Source organism: Leptonychotes weddellii, chromosome 2 (genome assembly GCF_054177405.1).
Source record: "Leptonychotes weddellii isolate Sample4059 chromosome 2, ASM5417740v2, whole genome shotgun sequence".
In the NCBI taxonomy this organism is placed as follows: Eukaryota; Metazoa; Chordata; class Mammalia; order Carnivora; family Phocidae; genus Leptonychotes; species Leptonychotes weddellii.
In genome coordinates, this window is record NC_138370.1 from 142,494,655 (window position 1) to 142,517,815 (window position 23,161).

A 23,161-nucleotide genomic window follows, 5' to 3' on the forward strand; every position below is an offset into this window, starting at 1 on the left:
GAATCCTGCAATATTCCACAGGTGACATGTTCCCCCAAAGGCATCGTGCCTATAACACATTACTGTAGCAAATGAGAGTCAGAGTTAAATAGTTGTGTCAAAAGCTTGTGGTTCAAAATTTTCCTCTCCAGAATCATTATCACAGTTTCCTCTTCAGGAAGAACAGCCCAATATCCTTGATCAGTATAGAGAAAAAAGAAAAACAAAACAATAGCATGGTGATACTACATTGCAAACACAATCCTGATCCAATTCAAGGATAAAAATGATCTTTTAAAAGCCAAATTCTTAGATAAAAGTTAAAAAAAAAACCTGTGTAATTTATTCTACTCTCTGGTTCTGAAAGAAATTTGGCATTGTGTATATTCTTTTGCCTGAATCATTCAATTTGCTGACTGTCTTAGGTTTTTGGTCTTTGTACAATTCTGTGTTGAAAGCAAAAAAACTATCTGTGGGAATCTGTTTGCTGTTACTTGTGCCTTTGGAGAATATGACTTTTCACTTATTTGTAGTTGAAATGAATATAATAATGAATTTTGTAAGCCAAAAGCTTTGCATCAATTTACATTTGATGCAAACCGCTCCTTGTCTTTTATTGTTAACATATTTTATTCTTATATTTTGCTCCTCTGCATCATTAACCTAATATTTGTATGTGGTGTTTGAATTGATAAAACTTACAGTACTTGTTTATAATTATGTTAATTGGTGTAAACTCATTCTGATGTTTATGTGCTCCTCCAAGCTTTGCGAGACATCTCAATTTCCGAGAGTTTAGGATATTCTGGGAAGCACCATTTATTCATCAGCAGCTGTTTATTGGGTGCCAAGCTCTGGGGTTTGGCTGTGTACTATAAAATTGGACCAGATAGAGAAATCCTGTCCCTAAGTAGCCACTGTCTAGTAACTGCCTTGAGACATAAACAAACTGAGAAATTCTATAAGAGAGGGTCAGGGACAGAGGAAAACATGATCTATTTCAATTCTTCTTATTTCTTTAATAGATAAAATTGTTAATTCATACCATATTTAAGCTATAATAAATATATCATTTTTCCAAAAAATAAAGTTTTATTTATAATTATAAAAGTTAATTTCAGTTTAAAGGTTTGACCTGGATTTTTCATTTTTAATGAGATTATACTGTATCACTATTAAATTTAAAAATTTAGTTAGAATATAATTAACTTAGATAATTTGAACCGAGCCTGTAGTTTTCAATTTTATGGGAAGGCCAACCTTGCTTTTATAGGTACTATTGAGAATTTTATCACCTCAGAAAGTGGGAGGTCTGGAATTACACAATTCCCTCCTTGAAATTTCTTTCCAATCTTTCATTGTTTATTAAGTAACCAACTCACAGAGTTTGTTTCTGCTTTGGTTATATGTTTAGAAATGTGTACTGGACAAAGGATATGCATTTTAAGAAACTGATTTATGATAACTTGATGGCTATTAAGCCATCGTGTGTTACCATATTATGTATCTTTTAAGGTCAACAGAAATTTTTAAAAATAAATAATATGAGAGGGTTGCCATGGGAAAGAAATGAATTAACTTTTTACTTGTTTTAGAGTTTGGGGATTGGCCAAGTGGCCATGTTATAGCCAATAATGAGAGACAGTGAAGCAAGTAATGTGTGGGGACACATCATGCACTGTCAGTGTTAAGGTGAGGACCCGTCACCCCTTCCTTATTTCCTATTTCTCCCTTTGGGAATGGGGATGTCTATCCTCTGCCTGTCCCACCATTGTATTTTGGAAGCCCATAACTTGTCAGGTTTCACAGTTTCACAACTGGAGAGGAATTTTGCCTCAGGATGAATTGTGCTTTGGGTCTCACCCACATCTGATTTAGATAATATTTAGGTAAGACTCTGGAGTTGATGCTGGAATGACTTAGACTTTGGGGCTTTGGGGATAGAATAAATATATTTTGCATATAAGGACATGAATTTTGGGGGACCAAGGGTGGAATGTTATGAACTGAATGTTTATATCCCTCTAAAACTCGTATGTTGAAGCTTTGACACCCAATGTGATGGTATTTGGAGATGGGGACTTTGGGAAGTAATTAGAACTAGAGGAGGTCAAGAGGTGGGACCATCATGATGGGATTAAGTGTCCTTCCTTTAAGAGGAGACACCAGAAAACTTGCTCTTTCCATGCTCATACAAAAAAGAGGTCATGTGAGCACACAGTGAGCACAGAGTGAGAAGACATCCTCTATAACCCAAGGGAAGAGCTTTCCTCAGAAACCCACCATGCCGTCACTTTGATCTTAGACTTCCAGCTCCAGAACTGGGAGAAAATAAATTTTTGTTCTTTAAGCCACCCAGTCTATAGTATTCTGTGATGGCAGCCTGGGTAGACTAATACAAATCTCACATTTAATGCAAAGCTATTAAATAAAATATCAGCAACCAAATCTATTAACACCTAAAATTATATTGCATTTTAACACAATAGGCCTTATTGTGGAAATACAAGGATGGCTTAATATTAGACACTTCATTCATAGGTCTCCTAATTTAATTAATAAAGTAGATTTCTTTTACTGATCATCTCAATTGCTGAAGCAAAAGCATTTGTTAAAATTTGACACTAAACAAGGAAGAAAATATCTTTAATCCAATAAGGAGTATCTCTCAAAAACCTGGATGCTTTGACATTATTTGTAATTGAAGAATGAAAATATTCTAACTGTCCATTAGGAGGGAACTGTTAAAAAAAAAATGTGGTGTAGCCAAGCAATAGTGTAAGATACATCTGGGGAGATAATGAGGTAGATCTCTACACACTGATATATATAGTGATCTCTAGACTAAATCATGAATCAATAAATCAAGGTGCAAAACAATGTATAAAATATGCCACCTTTTGTGTGATAAATTGGAAAGGGAAAATATATTTATTTACTTATGTTAAAAAATAAACAGAGGGAGGCTACACCAAAAACTAATAAAAATGGTTTTTTTTTGGTGAAGAAGAACATGAAGGAAGTGACAGGGATGCAAATAAGACATTTTTAAATGTACCTTTCGTGTAGTTTTGATTAAGAATCAGGTAAATGACTCATTTAATAAACAATTAGACCAGAGGGAAAAATTCATTAAAAATTGAAAACAAGGCAATAAATTATCTAACTGTATATCAAGTTAGTGACTCAACCATCCAAAATAAAAGAATTATCTCCACTGAACTTAGAATATTTTGATTGTACATCCCTAGTGGATGAACTCTAAGCACCAAAAGAGTTGCCAAGAAGATTTAAACTCAACAAGTAGTCTTTTTTTTCTCCCAGCTTTATTGAGGAAAAATTGATAAACATTTGCATATATTTAAAGTGTAAAATGTGGTGATTTGATATACATATGCATTTTGACATGATTGCCAAGATCAAGGTAATTAACACATCCATCACTTCATGTAGTTAACTCTGTGTGTGTGGTGAGAACACTTTTACTCTCAGCAAATATCAAGTCTATCATACAGTATTGTTAACTATAGTCACCCTGCTATATGTTAGTTAGATCCTCAGAACTTATTCATCTTGTAACTGAAAATTTGTACCCTTTGATCTACAACCCCTTATTTCCCCTCAGTTCCTAGCAACCACTATTCTATTCTCTGTTTCTGTGAAGTCCTTTTTTTTTTAATATTCCACATATAAATGATACCATATGGTATTTGTCTCTCTCCATGTTATTGCTATTGACAGGATTTCTTTTTATGACCAAATAATATCCCATTACATGTTCTTTATCCATTCATCTTTCAATGGACACTTCTGTTGTTCCACATCTTGGCTGTTGTAACTCGTGCTGCAATGAACATGGGGTGCATATATCTTTTCAAATTGGCATTTTCGTTTTCTTCAGATAAAAAAGAAATGCCACTTTCCCAGATGTGGAATTGCTGGGTGATATGGTATTTCTATTTTTAATTTTGGTGGAATCTCCACACTGTGTTTTATAGCGACCACACCGATTTACATTCCCATCAACAGTGTACAAGGGTTCTCCTTTCTCTACATCCTCATCAACACTTGTTATCTCTTGTCTAGCTATTATCAAATAGCTATCCTAACAGGTGTGAGGTGTTCTCTATAATTAAGAATCGATTTCTTGGTTTGCCACTCTCTCTCTCTCTATTTTCCCTTTGCTCCTTTGTTTTGTTTCTTAAATTCCACATATGAGTGAAATCATATGGTATTTGTCTTTCTCTGACTGACTTATTGTGGTTAGCATTATACTCACTAGCTCCATCCATGTCCTTGCAAATGATGAGATTTCATTATTTTTTATGGCTAATATTCCATTGTATATATATACCCCATCTTCTTTATCCAGTCATCAGTTGATGGACACTTGGGCTGGTTCCATATCTTGGCTACTGTAAATAATTCTGCTATATAAACATAGGGGTGCATTTATCCCTTTGAATTAGTGTTTTTGTATTCTTTGGGTAAATACTCAGTAGTGCTATTGCTGGACCGTAGGGTAGTCCTATTTTTAACTCTTTGAGGGACCTCCATACTGTTTTCCAGAGTGGCTGCATCAGTTTGCATTCCCACCAACAGTGCAAGAGGGTTCTTTTTTCTCCACATCCTCGCCAACATCTGTTGTTTCTTGTGTTGTCGATTTTAGCCATTCTGTCAGGTGTGATGTGATATCTCATTGTAGTTTTGATTAGCATTTTCCTGATGGTAAGTGATGATGAACATCTTTTCCTGTGTCTGTTGGTCGTCTGTATGTCTTTTCTGGAGAAATGTGGAAATGAACATATATTAGTGAGTGGAATAAGTAGGCTACAAAATAGTATGTACATTGCATATATACAAAGCATTGTAATACACTGTAATGCTATATATATTCATTTTATGTTAAGTAAAATGTATCTTTTGAAAGAAAAAAAAGACTAGAAAATAATGTCACACTTATTGTGTGTCAAGTATTGTACTGTATACCTTACATGAAAGTTCTATTAAGTAGATACTATTAATATTTATCTACTAATTATATTTATCTAATAATATTTATTTTAAAATAAATTTCTACTTATGCTTACCTCATTTCATTGCTAGTTATATAGGGAGTTTTGCATACCTTATAATAGTAGGGATTTAATAAAGATTTACATAGGATAGGCAACAAATATATAGTTTAAAATTCTGAAATCAAAATAATTCAATAATATGATTTAACTTAAAATATGTCATTTTCTTTTTTAGTTCCTTTCTGTATCCATGGCATAGAGTTTCATTTTTTTTCAAACTTCCAAAAATGGGGGATACTCTTATTTTTCTTTATGTTTTTGAGCAATCAAAGCAATAAGCCCTAGGTTTCTGGTTTAATAATAAATAAGTAATAAATAAGTAATAAATAAATAAGGCCTTATTATGTCTGCTATAATTTAGAAGCAGGTACTCAAACCCTAAAGTTTAAAGAAGCCCTTACACAAAGAAGGCTGTTGCACTACTTTTCAATATTGTGAAGGATTTCAAGTATACATGTTTTAATAATTACCATTACTTCTTGCATCCTGCTTCTTCCTTCTGGGTTAAATTCTCTTCTTAACTGAATTACTCTTTGGGAGTTCTCCCAGTGAATACTATTTCAGTTTTGATTTGTTTTAAAATGTCTTTATTTTCCCCCTCACTATGGCATGATTGTTTAGCTAAGTTGACAGGTTTTTTTTTTCCTCTCATCAATTTAAGAATTTTATTTCACATTTATATGGATTCTTCAACGCTATCAGAAACCTTAGTGCCAATTTAAATTTTGGAATTTTGTCTTTGGAAGCTTTAAAAAGTTTTTCTTACCTTTTCTGGTTTTATTAAAATGGATATGATGTGGATTTCTTTTTATGTATCTCGTCTAGAATATGTGCTTCTTGAATCTGAGGATTCAGGTATTTCTTCAATTTGGGAGAGTTCTCAGCTATTAACCCTATGAATATAACTTCCCTCCTCATGTTTCTATTCTCTCTTTCTGGAACTCTAATTACTCTTAGGTTGGACATTCTCATCCATCCTCTGTTAATCTCTGTGCTGAATTCTGATGTATTTTCTCGGATTTGTCTTCTAGTTCTTTATTTCTCTCTTCAGCAGTATCTAATCTTCTATTTTACTCTATTCACTGAGTTTTAAATTTTAGTGTTGATATATATTTTTCATTTCTAGAGGTTCTGTTTGGTTTCTTTTCAAATCTTCCAGTTTTCAATTTACAGTATGTCATTCAAATGACTACATTTTTGTCTTTAGTTGTTTCATTCATACTTGTTTAATAGCCTCCAGACAACCTTCAGTTTTCTGAAGTTCTCAGACTTTTAATACTGATGCTGGTTATGACCAATGATTTTTCTTTCTCTTAATGGATTGGGTTCCTGTTTATTTTATGAGTTTGGATTATAAACTTCCTTGGATTCAGGGCATGTCACTCTAGGACAATTTAGTGTTTTGTTTGACCAGGCACCCCAAGGTATCCCTGCCCCGGGGCCAATTTTTATGTTAACATTTGGCTTGTGTGGTTTTTAGATCACATGTGTAATTGTAAATTCAAACCCTTGGGAGGGCTAGGGCTCTGGTAGAACGTACCTAAAGAAAGGTTTTTCTTTCAAACCAGAATCTAGGCAGAGTCAGATAAGAACCTGAGCTAGTTGGTTCCCTGTTTTTTGTGGGGGTCTTGTTTCCTCTTTGTGCTTCTTGTGGATTCAAGCCTTTATTTCTTTATTGAGAAGATAACTTCCTCTAAGACAAGGTCATTGCTGTATTGGCTCATGATAGCCACTCATGTGATATTCATTCCTGTGATGTCATCTCATGTACTCATTGCTCTTGTTTTCAGTTTGCTGTTACATTTCTGGAATCTTGAGGTTTCCTTTTATTTTATGGATAGTTCAGCTGTTCACATAAAAGAAGTTTGTTTTATTTTACAAAATATTTCTAGATGTTTATCGTGGGTGAACTTTCAGGTTATTTATTTTGCAATATTTTGGAATTCATTCTCTAAAAAGAAATCATTTTACACAGAAATTTTTAATCACACACAAGGTAGAAAAAATAGTACAATGAATCTCAATGTGCCCTCTCCCAGCTTATCAATATTTTATCAATTTTGTTAGAATCCTTTTTAAAGGACTTTTTTCTAGGGCCTCTTATAGTAGAGTTTAAATTTGCTCCTCTAATTGAACAGAGGAATTTTGATATTAGCTAGTTTTTAATTAAAATACTCTATTTCATAATTTTAAGAAATCATCTAGAGAAAGCAAAGGCTTTATACAACAATATGTTAACCCTATATTAAATATTTAATTCATCATTATTAAAATTCATATTTCAACATTTTTCAATTATAGGAAAAATTACAGTGTCTCTAGAAACAAAATTGAATTGACATTCCCCTCTTGGGTTTTTTGTGTTGGATATTCCATAGTTCCATGCACCATTCCAATCTCTGCCTCTCTAGGTTTGCATTATATCTGCCCCATTTGAATCTGGGCCAGTCTTACTAATTTTGACTCTGCTTCTTTGCTATTTCAACTCTATACATTCACTTAGATGTTTAAGCTTCCTGTGTTTCTCTATTTCAGCTTTATTATCCCAGAGCCCTCTACTCCAGTTACTTCCTTCCATTTTCACCCTAACACGAGAGAGGCAAAGAGTAGAGAGGTTTCAGCATTTACATTTTTTCCAAGGCTGGGTTTTACACAGAGTTCTGTTTTTTGTCATCTGACAAGTGGATTGACATTATCTACTAGAGTTGGTAATGAGTAGGAGAAAAGTATTCTAAAATTTCCTGTTAATATCTTCTAGATAAAGAAGAAACAGTTTTCTTAATGTTCAACAAATGTCTTCAGTTACAGTGTGACCAAATTTGTCAAATCTATCCAGAGTAGAGATACAGTAGAGCCATTAATATTTTCTTAAGAAACTCCCTGTGTATCAAGAACTCAAAATGACTGACTCATGATGGGGTTGGCCTTATTATGTCTGCTATAATTTAGAAGCAGGTATAAAGCAACAAACATTTCAGCACAATAGTTGGAAAACTAGAATCAGACCATGTTTTGTCTCCTAAGCTAAACTTGGGAGATAAGTGTTTACTTACAAGGGTAAGGCATGGCCTCCTTACCAGTCCTGTGTGGGTAGCTTCCCTGGAGAGATGTGTGACTCTCCAAGCTGGAGCTGAGATGCAGTTTGTAGATGCATCTGGTTTCCCGAGAAGAGGTACTACTTTTATGTGATATTTGAATGGGTGACAAAGCCAGAGATGCCTATGTGTTTAGATATCTCTGCCTCTTTTAAAAAGACAGAAGTTCTCCATATTGGAGGCCCCCAAAACTCTTAAACTGATCACCTTTACTTCTTATCTAATGTTCTAGAGAAATCCTGGGGCTGCTGCTCAAAAATCCCTCCCTATATGGGGAGTTATAGAGTTTTCTGGAGGGAGGATTCCTTTCTAATCATTTGCTGGCTTCATAAACATGCCGACCTGTATAGTTACACAGAGTTCTAAGCATAGGACTCCATGTGTTGTCTAATGCTCTGCTGTCACTTTGTTGAAATTATTAATGATAATATAATTTCATATAAATATTATAAATAATATAATATAAATAAAATAATATAAAATAGTTTTTGAACCAGGGGCCCTACATTTGCAATTTACCCTGGGTGCCCCAAATTATGTAGTCCATTCTGTTCCTGGGTTTTACTGTGATTGGACCAACTTCAGTCTCTTATTTGCCCTTGAATAAAGTACAGTGCCAAGCAATGCCATGAACTAATTGTCATTGGCCTCATCAGAACTCATGCCTGGAGCTAGGGCTAGGGAGAGGCCTCTGAAAATTCATGACTGCTATTCATTTAGGGATGGGAGAGTTGATACTGAGCGTACAACCAACAAGAACTATTCCATTCTTCCTCCTTTTGTTGTTGTTGTTGTTGTTGAGTAGTTGCTCATGTTTTACTTTTATTTTCTAATCTTACATTGCCTTGTAATAAGATAAAAGGTATATTTATTAAAAATAAATAGTATGTCATATGCATTCCAAAAACTAGAAATTTATTTTAAATATTTTCTTTTCAGTATGTAGAACAGGTCCTCCCTTACAATCTTATTCCCTGTAGAATCTTTCTTTGTAAATTCAGAGAGTAAAAAGGTAAATATCAGCTCAACTTGGGGCTGATTTGTTACCAATTTTTTTTCAAGATTTAATTTATTTATTTGAGAAAGAGAGAGAGAGCATGAGCAGGAGGAGGGGGAGGGGCAGAGGGAGAGGGAGAAACAAACTCCCCGCTGAGCAGGGAGCCCCAGTGGGGCTGGATCCCAGGACTCTGGGATTATGACCCAAGCCAGAGGCAGATGCTTAACCGACTGAGATACCCAGGCACCCCAGCAAAAAGTTTTATAGTTTATCATATGTGCTAATGATAGGCATTGTAAAAGCATCACTTAATCTTTATAATAACTCAAATACAGTACTTTGCAGATGAAGAAACATAAACAGAGAAGTTCAGGAACTAGTGAAAGGCCACATAAATACAGAATAATAAAGGCAGGATTTGAATCAGACTGTGCAACCACCCCATGCTATGTGTGGGAAAAGTGTTTTACAAACGTGAAAGTACATATCTGAATTATTGTTATCATTCAGTCATTCACAATTCTAGGATAGATAATTATATGGGACAAGATGTGTTCTTTAAAAATGAATGAAAAATGACTGACAGATGAAGATGTGACAGCTAAAATGTTATATCTTACTTTGTTCTATGGAATGTGAATAATTAATTTACGATAAAATATTGACCCCTCACTGTGTTACAGTGTTGCCACAGTAGATATTTGCTGGATGAATGAATGACAACAAGTTGTGTGCCCTTAGCTACCATTCAAACATCTTAGAATCAAGTAGTATGAACGTGTGTGTATGAATGATACAAGAGAATGACCCAGTAATAGGTATATGTAGGATATCAAAGCTTAATCGTTGGCAAAGTCTTTCCCAAGAGACTTGAGGTTGTATTAAAAATGTTAAATCTGGAATATATGTAATTATATAGAAAATATTAAATCCCAATCCTCATGCTTCTTCTGGCAAGAGTAGATAGGTCTTACTTAACTTTGATAATTTATACAGTGTTGTACTAACTAGGCACTTATATTTTTTGCCTGTGCATAGATTGGCAAGACATTGGGTTACCTATGTCCTTGAATATGTCTGTAAAGCCTTTATTACAAATGCCACAATTGACTCATGTGTTTTACTTTGATTCATTGATTTTTCTCTTATGAGAAATAAAATAGTTACCATGTTTGTATTCAAAGATGTTTACAGAGTTACCTAAGAAGCCCAGATCCTCACAGAGAGGTCCTGTCTTTAACTTTGTGTTCCTTCTTATCTTTCTGTAACCTTCTTATGGATCTCCCTAAGTACACAAAGTCCTTTCAAACTGGTTTGTCCCAGAAATTATTTGGACAAAATGTAACTTTTCGTGTAAGTTATCTAGAATAGAGACTGGCTTACATTATTCCATTCTGCTGATGTAGTTCCGACCTGTGCTGACTTTGTGGTCCAGCCAGGAATAGATAAGATACTAAGCATTCCCAATCCAAATGGACTCGCAGTAAGGACGATAAACCAATTCACTGTTTTCTTTGAAAAAGTTTAATTTTTGCCAATCTTGGAGAAGCAGCTCTATTGCTAAATCCAAGGAGATTCATCAAAATATTCTACAATGAATGAAGTACATTTACAGTGTTTAAAATGGAATAGTATCTTTGGCAGAATCATACACAGGAAGAGAATAGGTTACGGGATCAGAAAGACCTGGTTTCAATTACAACTTTACAGCTTAACATAGTGTAACCTCGAATACTTTCTCATCCTCACTGAATCTGATTCATCTTCTATAAAGTGGGAATAAAAAAGCTTTCTCGGGGTGCCTGGGTGGCTCAGTCGTTAAGCGTCTGCCTTCGGCTCAGATCCTGATCCCAGGGTCCTGGGATCGAGTCCCGTATCGGGCTCCTCGCTCTGCGGGAAGCCTGCTTCTCCCTCTCCCACTCCCCATGCTTGTGTTCCTGCTCTCGCTGTATCTATCTCTGTCAAATTAATAAATAAAATCTTTAAAAAAAAAAGCTTTCTCATAGGATTGTAGGAAGGTTAAGTAAAGTGCTGTATATAAAGTACCTAGCAAACATCCAGCCTAGAAAGTACTCAAGGATCTTTTATCTCTTTTCTTATCTTTAACTGTTGTATTTAATATAAAACAATAAGTAGAAATGAAATTTAAAATATATTTTATATTAAGAGACAAACTGAATAGAAACTAATTAATTTATTTAGGCTTTTATTGTAAACTTATCTCACCCTATCTTCTGTGAATAATATATTTTTCTTGCTGAAGGTACCAACGCTGTTGATACATCAGTTGAACATCAGCAGTATGATGATTTCTGCTATGTTTTCTCTGCTATGCTGAGGTCTCGTGCTAAAAGCAATTGAGCATGCTTAAGGATAATGAAAGGTTATACCTTGTAGAGGAAAGGGAGGGCAGTCCCTCCTCTTTTACTTTCAATTGCTGCACTATAGTCCAGAGGGGAGTCCAGGATGGAAATCAGTCTGGTGGAAGGAATAGGATGGGATGACTCCCTAGGCCATGGTAAGTTCTAGGGAACAGATCATTAAAAACAATAGTCTCAATAATAGCAATCAACCTTAGTGCTTTTGGGTCTCAGATATACTGGCTTGTTCACATCAGCATCTATCTTGTTTAATAAGAAAACTTTTAGTGGGAAGACTTTGTTCCATGTAATCTCCCCATTCATGCAGTGAATAACTATTGAGTGTCTACTATTTGGTATCCCAGTGATGTTATTTCTAGTGATGTGGATGAATACTGGGAATAAATAAGTAAATAAATAAACAAACAGACAGACAGACAAGATTGTATGAGGCAGTTCTGACACTATAATGAAAATAGAACAGGATGATGTTATTAAGGGATGTAGGAGCACTTTGGATGGTATACTTATGGGAATGGGAACTTTCGCTATCTCCTGAGAAGGAAGTATCTTTTTTTCTTGTGTGCAGCTCACATTGCCATGAACATAGAATAGCACACCAAATACGAGTTACCTTACTATCTTGTATTTTTCTAATGATTTCTCAGTATTCAGTAGTTTCTTTGGCTACTGAATGGGGGTGGGGGTGAATTAGCCTTTTGGTCACCTCATCACTTCAAATATAATTTATCATCAAGTGTATAAACCCCAAAGCTGCGAACCTTACAGAAAATCATGTAATATAAAATAAATAATAGCATGTGGTCAGTATACATGGGTGTGTTATCTATGGATATAAATTCAGGCTTTGTGACATATCATTACATACTTTTTAGTCTTTTCCTTTCATGGGCCATTAGGAATTACCTTCTTTAAGGTCTGTTTTTAACATAATAACCCCATTTTATGTTAGCCCAGGGTGGCTCCAAATAGAAGTTATTCAGAACACATAGGTTTGAAGATCTGGATTTTCCACAGAACGGCTCTGCCTAGCTGGGCAGATGTCTTAGACTTTCTTTTTTTTTATTTGCGAGAGAGGGAATGAGAGAGAGCACGAGAGGGAGGAGGGTCAGAGGGAGAAGCAGACTCCCTGCTGAGCAGGGAGCCCGATGTGGGACTCGATCCCGGGACTCCAGGATCATGACCTGAGCCGAAGGCAGTCGCTTAACCAACTGAGCCACCCAGGCGCCCCCTGTCTGAATATTTTAATTTGGATTTTCTTCTTCTCTCACTCCTTTCTTTCCCATTTTGTATCTTGTTTGATGAGGTCCAAAAAAGTGTTGTGCCCTTAAATTTTTGGCCGAGTCTATCCTAGGGTCTAGCATGCAGAGAAATTCCACATGTCACTGTTGCCTTTGAAAGTGGAAAGTGTTTTGATCCTGTCCCACTGAGCTCAGCACACTTTGGGTTGGATAATAAAAACAATGGTGGAGTGTGTCTTTTCATGAAGTATGAGACTGAGCTAATGGCTACAATCTGGTCATTTGGGGAAGACTTCCTACAGAGTTTGGGCAGTTTTCAGAGTGGTTTGAAAAAAGAGAAGTGAGATTAGGAAGTGCACTTAGGAGACTAGGGAAGGCAGTGAGAGGATCAGAAGTAAAGTCTCTGAGGTGACCTATGTGAAGGAAGTGGATGCGGAGGTTGGGAATCCTGTGGTAGGCTGTATTTATTCTGTATTACAGATCAAAGGGTTAGTTTGGCCATTTTATCAAAAATGCAGCCTTATTTTTTAACACTATTTTTATTAAAATGAAATTAGCCTTAGGTTTGGAGAGGTTTTTCTCTTTATTTCTTTGACTGGGAATTATATAGTTATCAGAAAAGATGTTTCCTTTCTTATTGAGCTTCTTTCCCTTCTTGCTTTTCTCCCCCCTCTCAACATAATTAGAATACTTTCACTCCTTTTCCAAAACCTGAAGATGCTGTTTTTAAATAGTAGCTTATTTAAATAATAACCGAAATTTTAATTATCTCCTTTTTTAAAAAAAAAATTTTATTTATTTATTTGAGAGAGAGAGAGAGCATGACAGGAGGAGGGGCAGAGGGAGAAGCAGACTCCCTGCTGAGCGTGGAGCCTGCCATGGGGTTCGATCCTGGGACTCCAGGATCATGACCTGAGCCGAAGATAAATGCTTAACCGACTGAGCCACCCAGGCGCCCCTAACTTATCTCCTTCTTAAAGCAAAAGTAATAAATCTTCATACAAACCAGTAAGAGAATACAGAATTAAAGAAAGAAAAATAGAATAGTCTCCTAAAATCCCATTACCTGCACTCATATTAATATTTTGATTTATACGACACCAAACGTTCAAATTTAGGGAATGAGAAAGAGAGGCTGTGGAGGTGGTAGTGCTTGGGAGAAGAGCCAGCTATGAAACAAAATGAAATTGGAGGCTCTGACTGACCCTGGATTGTTGGCATGGACAAGACTGGAAAGCTTTGTATAACCATGTATGTTTTATTTTTTTTTAAAGATTTTATTTGTTTATTTGACAGAGAGAGACAGCGAGAGAGGGAACACAAGCAGGGGGAGTGGGAGAGGGAGAAGCAGGCTTCCCTCGGAGCAGGGAGCCCGATGCGGGGCTCCATCCCAGGACCCTGGGATCATGACCTGAGCCGAAGGCAGACGCTTAACGATTGAGCCACCCAGGTGCCCCTAATCATGTATTTTTTAAAACAGGATCCTGGTATGCAAATTTTTTTGTGACTTGCTGTTTTTATCTATCACAAGCACCATTCTATGTGATTGACTAGTCTTCTAAAACATCTCTCATACAGCTAAGTATTCTGTTGTTTGAGTTTCGAGGTATTTTAAACCAATTCCCATCGGTGAATGTTTAGGTGATTCGTATCTTTTAAAAATTATAAACTGTGCAGAGATGAAGATCCCTGTAAATAAATCCATATTCACAATCATGATTATTTCCTTAGAACAAATTTTCAGAAATTTTACAGTGCCAAGGGATATGCATTTAAAGTGTCTCTCTCTCTCTTCATATATATATATATATATATATATATATATATATATATATATATATAGCTTTATAGCTATAACACATATATAACATATCTAACATTGCCCTGCCTAGCTATGATCCAAATAGTGCCTGCCAACTTAGGTGCCCATCAGCAAGGTGTGAGAGTGTATTTTTCTCTATATTTGCCCAGGATACAGATACTATTCCTTTGTGAATATTAGTAGCTTGATTTCATTATCTTATGCACAAACGCCGCCACACTTATTTGTACGTCTGTGTACGTCTGATTGTATATCTATAATCACTCTTACAGAATGTATTTTATCTCATGAACATGTCAGTCTGTTATACCGAGTGAGTTTGTAAACAGATAATTCTGATATGTCTGCTCTTAAATATACTTACCTTGACTTCCCAGGTGCCTGTAGGAACATCACCCACAGCCAGTGTCAGATGCTGCCCTACCAAACCACGCTAACACCTCTCTTCTCGATTGTCAAAAACACGGAAGTGGAGAAGTTCCTCAAGTTCTTCATGTACCTCCATCGCCTCAGCTGCTACCAACATATCATGCTTTTTGGCTGTAGCCTCGCCTTCCCCGAGTGCGTCGGTGATGCTGATGACAGGTATTTTGGAATCAAAATCATTCCGTGATAAGAGTCGGTTGTAACAGAGGTGTCTGAGAGAGCTACCACCGTTTATTTTTGTTAAAGGAGAAAATATCCCATACCCATCACAGCCACTTGTAATTCTTTGAAACTGAGATTTTTTTGTGAAAACTTGGAATACTTTTATTTCTGGAGAGAAATTATCCCGGATGTGAGATTGAGGCAATCAGCTGGGATACTGAGGAGCTGTTTCCGTGAGGGTCTGGCAGAAGACAGCACACTCAAAGGGGTGACTGAAAAGAGTTTATTGAAGAGAAGATTTATAGAGGTATGGACAGGTTAAGAGACCAAATGATGGGAGGCATCAGGGTCTCATGATAGGGGATGCAGTTCCACCACCCAAGACGTGGAGGGGGAAAAAGGGCGGACAGCGACTGGAGAGAGTTTTAGCTATGGGCAAGGGGTCTTCCAACCAGCCAAGTCCTGCGACCCTATGCAGAGGAGCAGAGCCACCAGCAGCCAGCCTGTCAGCCCTGCAGGAGAGAGGAGAAAGAAATACTCTGACCTCACTCTACTCCTGCCCTCCCATCTGCCGGGGCCTCCCACCATCCAAACTCACCCACAGCCGTTGGGCAAGGGCGTGTTGTTGATGTGACCACAATAGATGAGATCTAAAATCTCATCCATATATTATTGGGTCCAAAGTCCCAAATCTCATCCTCTGGAACAGGCATAGGTGAGAGGCTGGGTGGTTCTTATGGTCAACACTAGAGCCCAGAGCAGGGTGAGGAGGGTGAAGGGTAGATGCACAGGGACAAACAGAGAATGTCTAGTACAATATCAAATAAGATTAGAAAGAATTTTCTTATTTTGGGTGGGGGAAAGAACATTTGAGTGAGTGTGCTTGTGGATGTATCTTGTAAGCTCATTTTTTTTTTTTTGAGATAAAGTTGACATATAGCATTATATTGGTTTCAGGTGTACCACATAATGATTCAATATTTGAATATATTGCCAAATGATCACCACGATAAGTCTAGTTAACATCCATCACCACACATAGTTATAAATTTTCTTTTTCTTATAATGAGAACTTTTAAAATCAACTCTCTTAGCAACTTTTAAATACACAATACAATATAGTCACCATGTTGTATATTACATCTCCATGAATTATTTAGTTTATAACTGGAAGTTTGTACTTTTTGACCATCATCACCTTATTGAAATAACATAATTTCAATATTACATTATTATATTGAAATAATTTTCAGTAAGAGTAAATCAATGAAAAGTGTGTTACGGGATTTTTTAAGTTTACTAAGTATACATTTTTAAAATTTTTGCAAAGCATGTGTTAAATACATAATCACATAAAACATCAATTATTTTCTGAATTAAAATGTTAGGGAGTTTTCAGAATAATAATGTTAGAATGAAATTCATTTTCAAGTGCAGGTAGGTTCCATGTTATTTGTACTAATTTAGTTAGTGTATAAAATATGTTTTGAACAGAAGGAAGGCATTCATTGTTTTGATTGGGGAAAGCCTACATTGCCACAGAATAAAATCTGCATAGAAGAGAAATAGTAGATTGTTTATTGTAGAAGTAAGTAAAGAACTATGAGCAGATATTGCTTTTAGGAGAACATTTCACTAGAAAGAATCATATGCAGAGCATGCTTTCATGGTAACAAGAGAGAAACAGTGGCGGTATAACATGGTGGTTGTAATATTTTTCTAGAGCTGCTGTAACAAATTACTACAAGTTGGGTGGCTTAAACAGACCTTTGTTCTCTCACAGTTCTAGAAACTAGAGATGTAAAATCTGACAAGGCCATGCTCCCTGTGGGGGTTGTGAGGGGGTAGAAATCATTTTCTCCTTTCACCTGCTTCTGGTGGTTTCAGGCTTTCCTTGACCTATGGCCACGTCACCCCACGCTCTCCCTCCATCCTCACATAGCTTTCTCTGTGTGTCTCTCGCTCTCGTGAGGACACTTGTCATTGGTCTAGGTAGCCCAAGATGATCTCATCATCTCAAGGTTCTTGACTTAATTATGCCCACAAAGACCTTTTTTTTTCCAAATAAGGCAACATTCACAGATTCCAGAAGTTAGGACATGGACACATCATTTTGGGGCCCTCCATTCAACACACGACAGTGGCTAAGAAAGCAGGCTATGGGGCCACGTGCCTCATCCTTCTCACCTGTAAAATGGAGATAATAGCTGAACCTCCTTTGCAAAGTTCACATGAGGATCAAATGACAGAGGGTGCCCTGGCTTTTATGAAGAGCTCAAGAAATGTTAGCAACGGCTATCAAATCAATGGGTTGAGAAGGTGAGGTAGTACTAATGAAATTAAGAGCATAAAGAGTATTTCTAACATATATTAAGTATTGAAGGATTGCAAAAAAAGAATGTGGAATACATATGGATTAAAAGAAAATTAGGTCGAATACTCAAGGCTGTTGGAGTTGGATTCTTGTTCCACTTCTTAATTTCAAACATTTTCACTTACCACTCTTTTCTTGAATTTCTCTATGGAGTCATATGGGTGCATAAATAAAACAATGAAAGAAAGCTTCCTGGGGACTCTGAATTCATTTTGGTCTTCCTTCTTAATATAACTCAATCTCCACTCTCACTTAAACCAGTTGTAAAATTCCGGTTAAGCTCCTCATAGTCTTCAGGGCACTTTTAGGTAAAATTTGTTTTTCTCCTGACCTGGTTCATCCTGAAAAAATGCTCTCCTGTAAGTGTTTTCCATTTTCTGTTATAATGGATAATAATTTATAGTCACTTTTCAGGTATGCTTTGGGGACTTATCCTATTTTTTATTATTATATTTAATTTTATAATTATACTTCCAGACCAGTGCTTCCTGCTGTCATTTAGTGTGTGCATGGAAACCAGAAGCTAAATTTAATAAGCAAAGTAAGTTCATAAAGGTAAAATGTATTGTAGAAAATAGGGTAAATACAGTTTTCTTGTATTTCATTATTTTCGATCATCCATTATACTAATTTTCTCTAACTATTCAAATAATGGAGAATTGCTTATATTCCATCCTAGACAAAATAGCTAATGTGTAAATTTTAGTTTAAAAAGATTAGTGGGGTATATAAATAGTGTGGTTTTTAACCTGCCCCTTTGAGACCTCAAATGCTCATTAACTACATTTTATAACAATAAACGTTAACAGTTTTTATTTAGACGAGGGTTGCTATTAATAAATACGTATATCATATACTATAACACAGGCTAACTGAAGTGGTACATAATTTATATGGATTCAATGAAATTTATCTCAAACTATAGAGATCTCATTGATAAGTCATTTGGATAGCCTTAAAAATATATGTGTTAGCAGGAGTAGCTTAAAAATATCAGCAAGTAGCTGGAGAGAAATCCACAATTCCTGGGCCAGGAGAGTAACAGTTGTTTCTGGATGGCTTTTTGACACACCAGATACAATTAAGGTCTCTGGAAGAGAAAACAGGTATTGCAAACACATGCTTTTGATGTATAATTGTCACTCATACCCAAGTTGTTTAAATAATGGGCCTATAATATTGTCAAAACTGAAGGGGGGTCAGTTTGGCTTGGAAGGTCCAGTTTTGCTTCTAGAAGACACCCAGGAGACCTGCTAATGTGGGGTGACCGTCACCCCACTCACATCTTCTGATACTTTGCAGAGAAACTCTGTGCTCATGAGATGAGTCCTTAACATTAAAAACTTGACATGTTTGCTATTAATTTTTTTTTCCCTCTGGACTATAGATTTGTCACTAGGTCCTTTGCAGAAATTCTTAATAGCTGTGGAAATGAAATGAAAATTCTTCATTTAGCCAGATTACTTGAGATTCAAGATTATATTTCAAACCTAGGAACTACAGGACCAGTTTTCTGTTAATGTACTTAATCCCTGTAGGATTGTGATAGGAATCAAACGTGTTTCTTCAAATGAGCTTCTTAAAAAATGCTCTGCTTTTTCCCAAATAAGTATGTTGACTGGAAATTAGAAAATTTAATCTGGCAACTACAGAGAAAGCACTTGAGGGGCTCCTGGGTGGCTCAGTCGGTTAAGGGTTTGCCTTCGGCTCAGGGCATGGTCCGGGTGTCCTGGGATCGAGCCCTATGTCGGGCTCCTTGCTCAGTGGAGAGTCTGCTTGTTGTTCTCCCTTTGCCCCTCGTGCTCTCTTTCTCTCTCTCTCAATCTCTCTCAAATAAATAAAATCTTAAAAAAAAAAAAAGCACTTGAAAGTTTGGGGGCAGATGAAACCTAATTCTGCCAATTGCCAGTTATAAGACCTTGGGCATTTTAGTTAGCCTTCTGACCCGCAGTTTACTCATCTCTATAATGAGAGCCTTCATAAGCTGCATTTGTGTGTGTTAAACAGAATGATTTATATAAAGTACCCATACATGGCCTACACTATATGGCACAGAGTAACTTCTCCATGAACAGTAACTTACTATTATTGACAGAGTAGTCAATGATGATAAGTGAATTTTCTGGGAGGGTATAAACTTCATCACTTCTTTCAGAGATGCAAGATTTGCATTTTTTTCCCCATTCTTCCCACCTTCTAAACCTGATTAGTAATGTTGAGCATCATTTCATGCTCTGTATGTCTTCTTTGGAAAAATACCTATTCAGGTCCTCTGCCCATTTTTTAATTGGGTTTTTTTTGGTGTTGCGTTGTATAAGTTTTTTATATATTTTGGATATTAACCCCTTATCAGATACATCATTTTCAAATATCTTCTCCCATTCAGTAAGTTGCCTTTTTGTTTTGTTGATAGTTTTTTTCACTGTGCAAAAGCTTTTTATTTTGGTGTAGTCCCAATAGTTTCGTTTTGCTTTTGTTTTCCTTGCTAGAGGAGACATATCAAGGAAAATGTTTCTATGGCTAGTATCAAAGAGATTACTGCCTGTATTTACTTCTAGGAATTTTATGGTTTCAGGTTTCATATTTAGGTCTTTAATCCAGTTTATTTATTTTTTTAAAGAAGTATTTATTTATTTTAGAGAGCAAGAATGAGAGAGTGAATGAGCGAGCATGAGTACGGGAGGGGTAGAGGGAGAGAATCTTAAGCAGACCCACCACTGAGCACAGGGCCCGATGCGGGGCTCAATATCATGACCCTGAGATCATGATGTGAGCTGAAACCAAGAGTTGGATGCTTAACTGATTGAGCCACCCAGGCACCCCAGAGTTTATTTTTGTGAATTATAAAAGAAAGTGGTCCAGGGGCGCCTGGGTGGCTCAGTTGGTTAAGTGACTGCCTTCAGCTCAGGTCATGATCCTGGAGTCCCGGGATCGAGTCCCGCATCGGGCTCCCTGCTCGGCAGGGAGTCTGCTTCTCCCTCTGACCCTCCTCCCTCTCATGGTCTCTGTCTCTCATTCTCTCTGTCTCAAATAAATAAATAAAATCTTAAAAAAAAAAAAAAAGAAAGTGGTCCAGTTTAATTCTTTTGCATGCAGCTGTACAGTTTTCTCAACACCATTTGTTGAAGAGACTGTCCTTTCCTCGTTGTGTATTCTTGCCTCTTGTATCGTAGATTAATTGACCATAAAATTGTGGGTTTATTTCTGACTTCTGTTTTATTGATCTATGTGTCTATTTTTTGTGTTGGTACCATACTATTTTGATTACTATAGCTTTGTAGTATATCTTGAAGTCTGGGGTTGTGATACCTCCAGCTTTGTTCTTATTTCTCAAAATTGCTTTGACTATTTGAGGTCTTTTGTGGTTCCATCTAAATTTTAGTATTATTTGATCTAGTCCTCTGAAAAATGTCTTGGTATTTTGATAGGGACTGTATTGAATCTGTAGATTGCTTTGGGGAGTATGGACATCTTAACAATATTAATTCTTCTAATCCATGAACATGGGGTGTCTTTCCATTTGTTTGTGTCATCTTCAATTCTTTCATCAGCGTTTTATAGTTTTCAGGGTACAGGTCTTTCACCTCCTTGGTTAAGTTTATTCTGAGGTATTTTAATATTTTTGGAGCAGTTGTAAATGGAATTGTTTTCTTAATTTCTCTTTCTGCTATTTTGTTGTTAGTGTATAGTAACACTACAGATTTCTGATTTCTGTGACTTTTCTGACTTCACTTATTACTTTTAATAGTTTTTTGGTGGACTCTAGGATTTTCTATATATAGTATGTCATCTGCAAATAGCAGCAATTTAACTTTTTCCTTACTAATATGGATGCCTCTTATTTCTTTTTCTTTTCTGATTGCTGTGGCTAGGATTTCCAGGATTATGTTTAATAAGAGGGTGAGAGTGGACATCTTTGTCTTGTTCCTGATTTTATAGGAAAAACTTTCAGTTTTTTATCATTGAGTATGACGTTGGCTGTGGGTTTTTTATATATGGCCTTTATTATGTTGAGGTATGTTTCCTCTAAACCCACTTTGTTGATAGTTGAATTTTGGATGTTGAATTTTGTCAAATGCTTTGCCACATCTATTGAGATGATCATATGGTTTTTATTATTTGTTTTCTTGATGTAGTGTATAATGTTAATTGATTTGCAAATCAACTGAACTATCTTTGCATCCCTGGAATAAATTTCACTTGATCGTGGTGAATGATCCTTTTAATGTATTGTTGAATGTGGTTTTCTAATATTTCAGTTGAGGATTTTTATATCTATGTTCATCAGCAATATTGGCCTGTAGTTGGCTTTTTTTTTTTTTATGGTGTCTTTGGTTTTTGTTTCTAAAATTTTGATAATAAATCAAGATTGGAATTCTGCTATGTTGCTAACTTCCATTCACTTTATGTTCATCTTTTAAGCTTTTGCTTTTGCTAAAATCTTTGTGGATAAATAAAAGTCTAAGCCCATTTTTGTTTCAGTCCCTAGGGAGGAAGAAAAATGTTAAAAGAAACAAGTGATATTAAAAATTGCCTTTTGGAAGGCACAATTTGTTCATTTCTCAAAAATGCCCTAGGTTTCCTTTTAGAAGCAGCAGAGTTCCCTGGAAAAAATGAGCCCATACTCCAGTTCTCATTACTTAAAGTTACAATAAAAGTTCCCTGTCATTTCAAATATACAGATGCTTTGGTCTTCCTATTCTGACTCCTTCATATTGCTAAAGATGGCCATATTACTAAAATGGCCTCTAGGTGAATAATCAAGATGGGTACCAAAATTATTACTGGAATAATTAAAAAATATTTGCTATGCTAGAATTCTAAAACATCTCCCCCATCATCCAATTTATACTCACAGTTTCTACTACAGCACAGCATTGTATTGCCATGTCATTTCTGAATTAAATTTTACTGACAATGTAATAAGAGAGTAAAATTTATGTGTTTCTAATGTAATTTTGGAGGGCTTACTGTGTTCTTAGATGTGTTATTTTATAAGACAGCATGGGCCAATCTCCTGCGTAAATGTGACCCTGAAATCATCTTAAAAGCTAATTGGAAAATATAGCTTGCTTTAAAACAATTTTTTGAAGTATTCATTTATTATATCAAGTCAGAATAGGCTTATTTTATTATCTTTTTCTAAGTGGAGACTAATTATATACTGCTAATTTATTTTACTAAAGATTTTATCTACGTCCCAAGAACTCTATTGTGTCACATTTGGGAATGAATGGAAACATTACAGAATTAACATTTTTTTCATAATTATAATTTTAAAAATTTATATAGATCAGTAGTCAAATAAAGATGAGCTTTGTTGGTATATTCTGAAAGCCATTTGCCACTTACTTCCCTGAGTTTATCAACAAACTGGAAAGCAGCAGGCTTTTTTAGCCAAACCAGTGCTGACTACATGGCTGTTGAAATGGTCAATTGTATGACTCTTTCCTTTTCAACATCAGTTAATCTAGTGTAGTCTGCTAGACTAATCTAACAGTTAATCTTGTCTGCCTTTTGGCATTATACATAAATATTAAATGATAAGTAAGTTTCCATTTTATGAGCCAAAATGGCTCCAAATGTGGGTAAGATATAGTCAGATA

The 23,161-nt window shown here is 35.9% G+C and overlaps 1 protein-coding gene across 1 annotated transcript in view; it reads left to right on the forward strand.

The window, feature by feature from the left end:
- Positions 1-23,161, forward strand: part of CORIN (corin, serine peptidase) — a 189,216-nt gene that overhangs the window by 43,290 nt on the left and 122,765 nt on the right. The window contains exon 4 of the mRNA XM_081813164.1: positions 14,971-15,178. Coding sequence (XP_081669290.1) covers positions 14,971-15,178 — 208 coding nt within the window. The remainder of the gene's footprint in view (positions 1-14,970; positions 15,179-23,161) is intronic.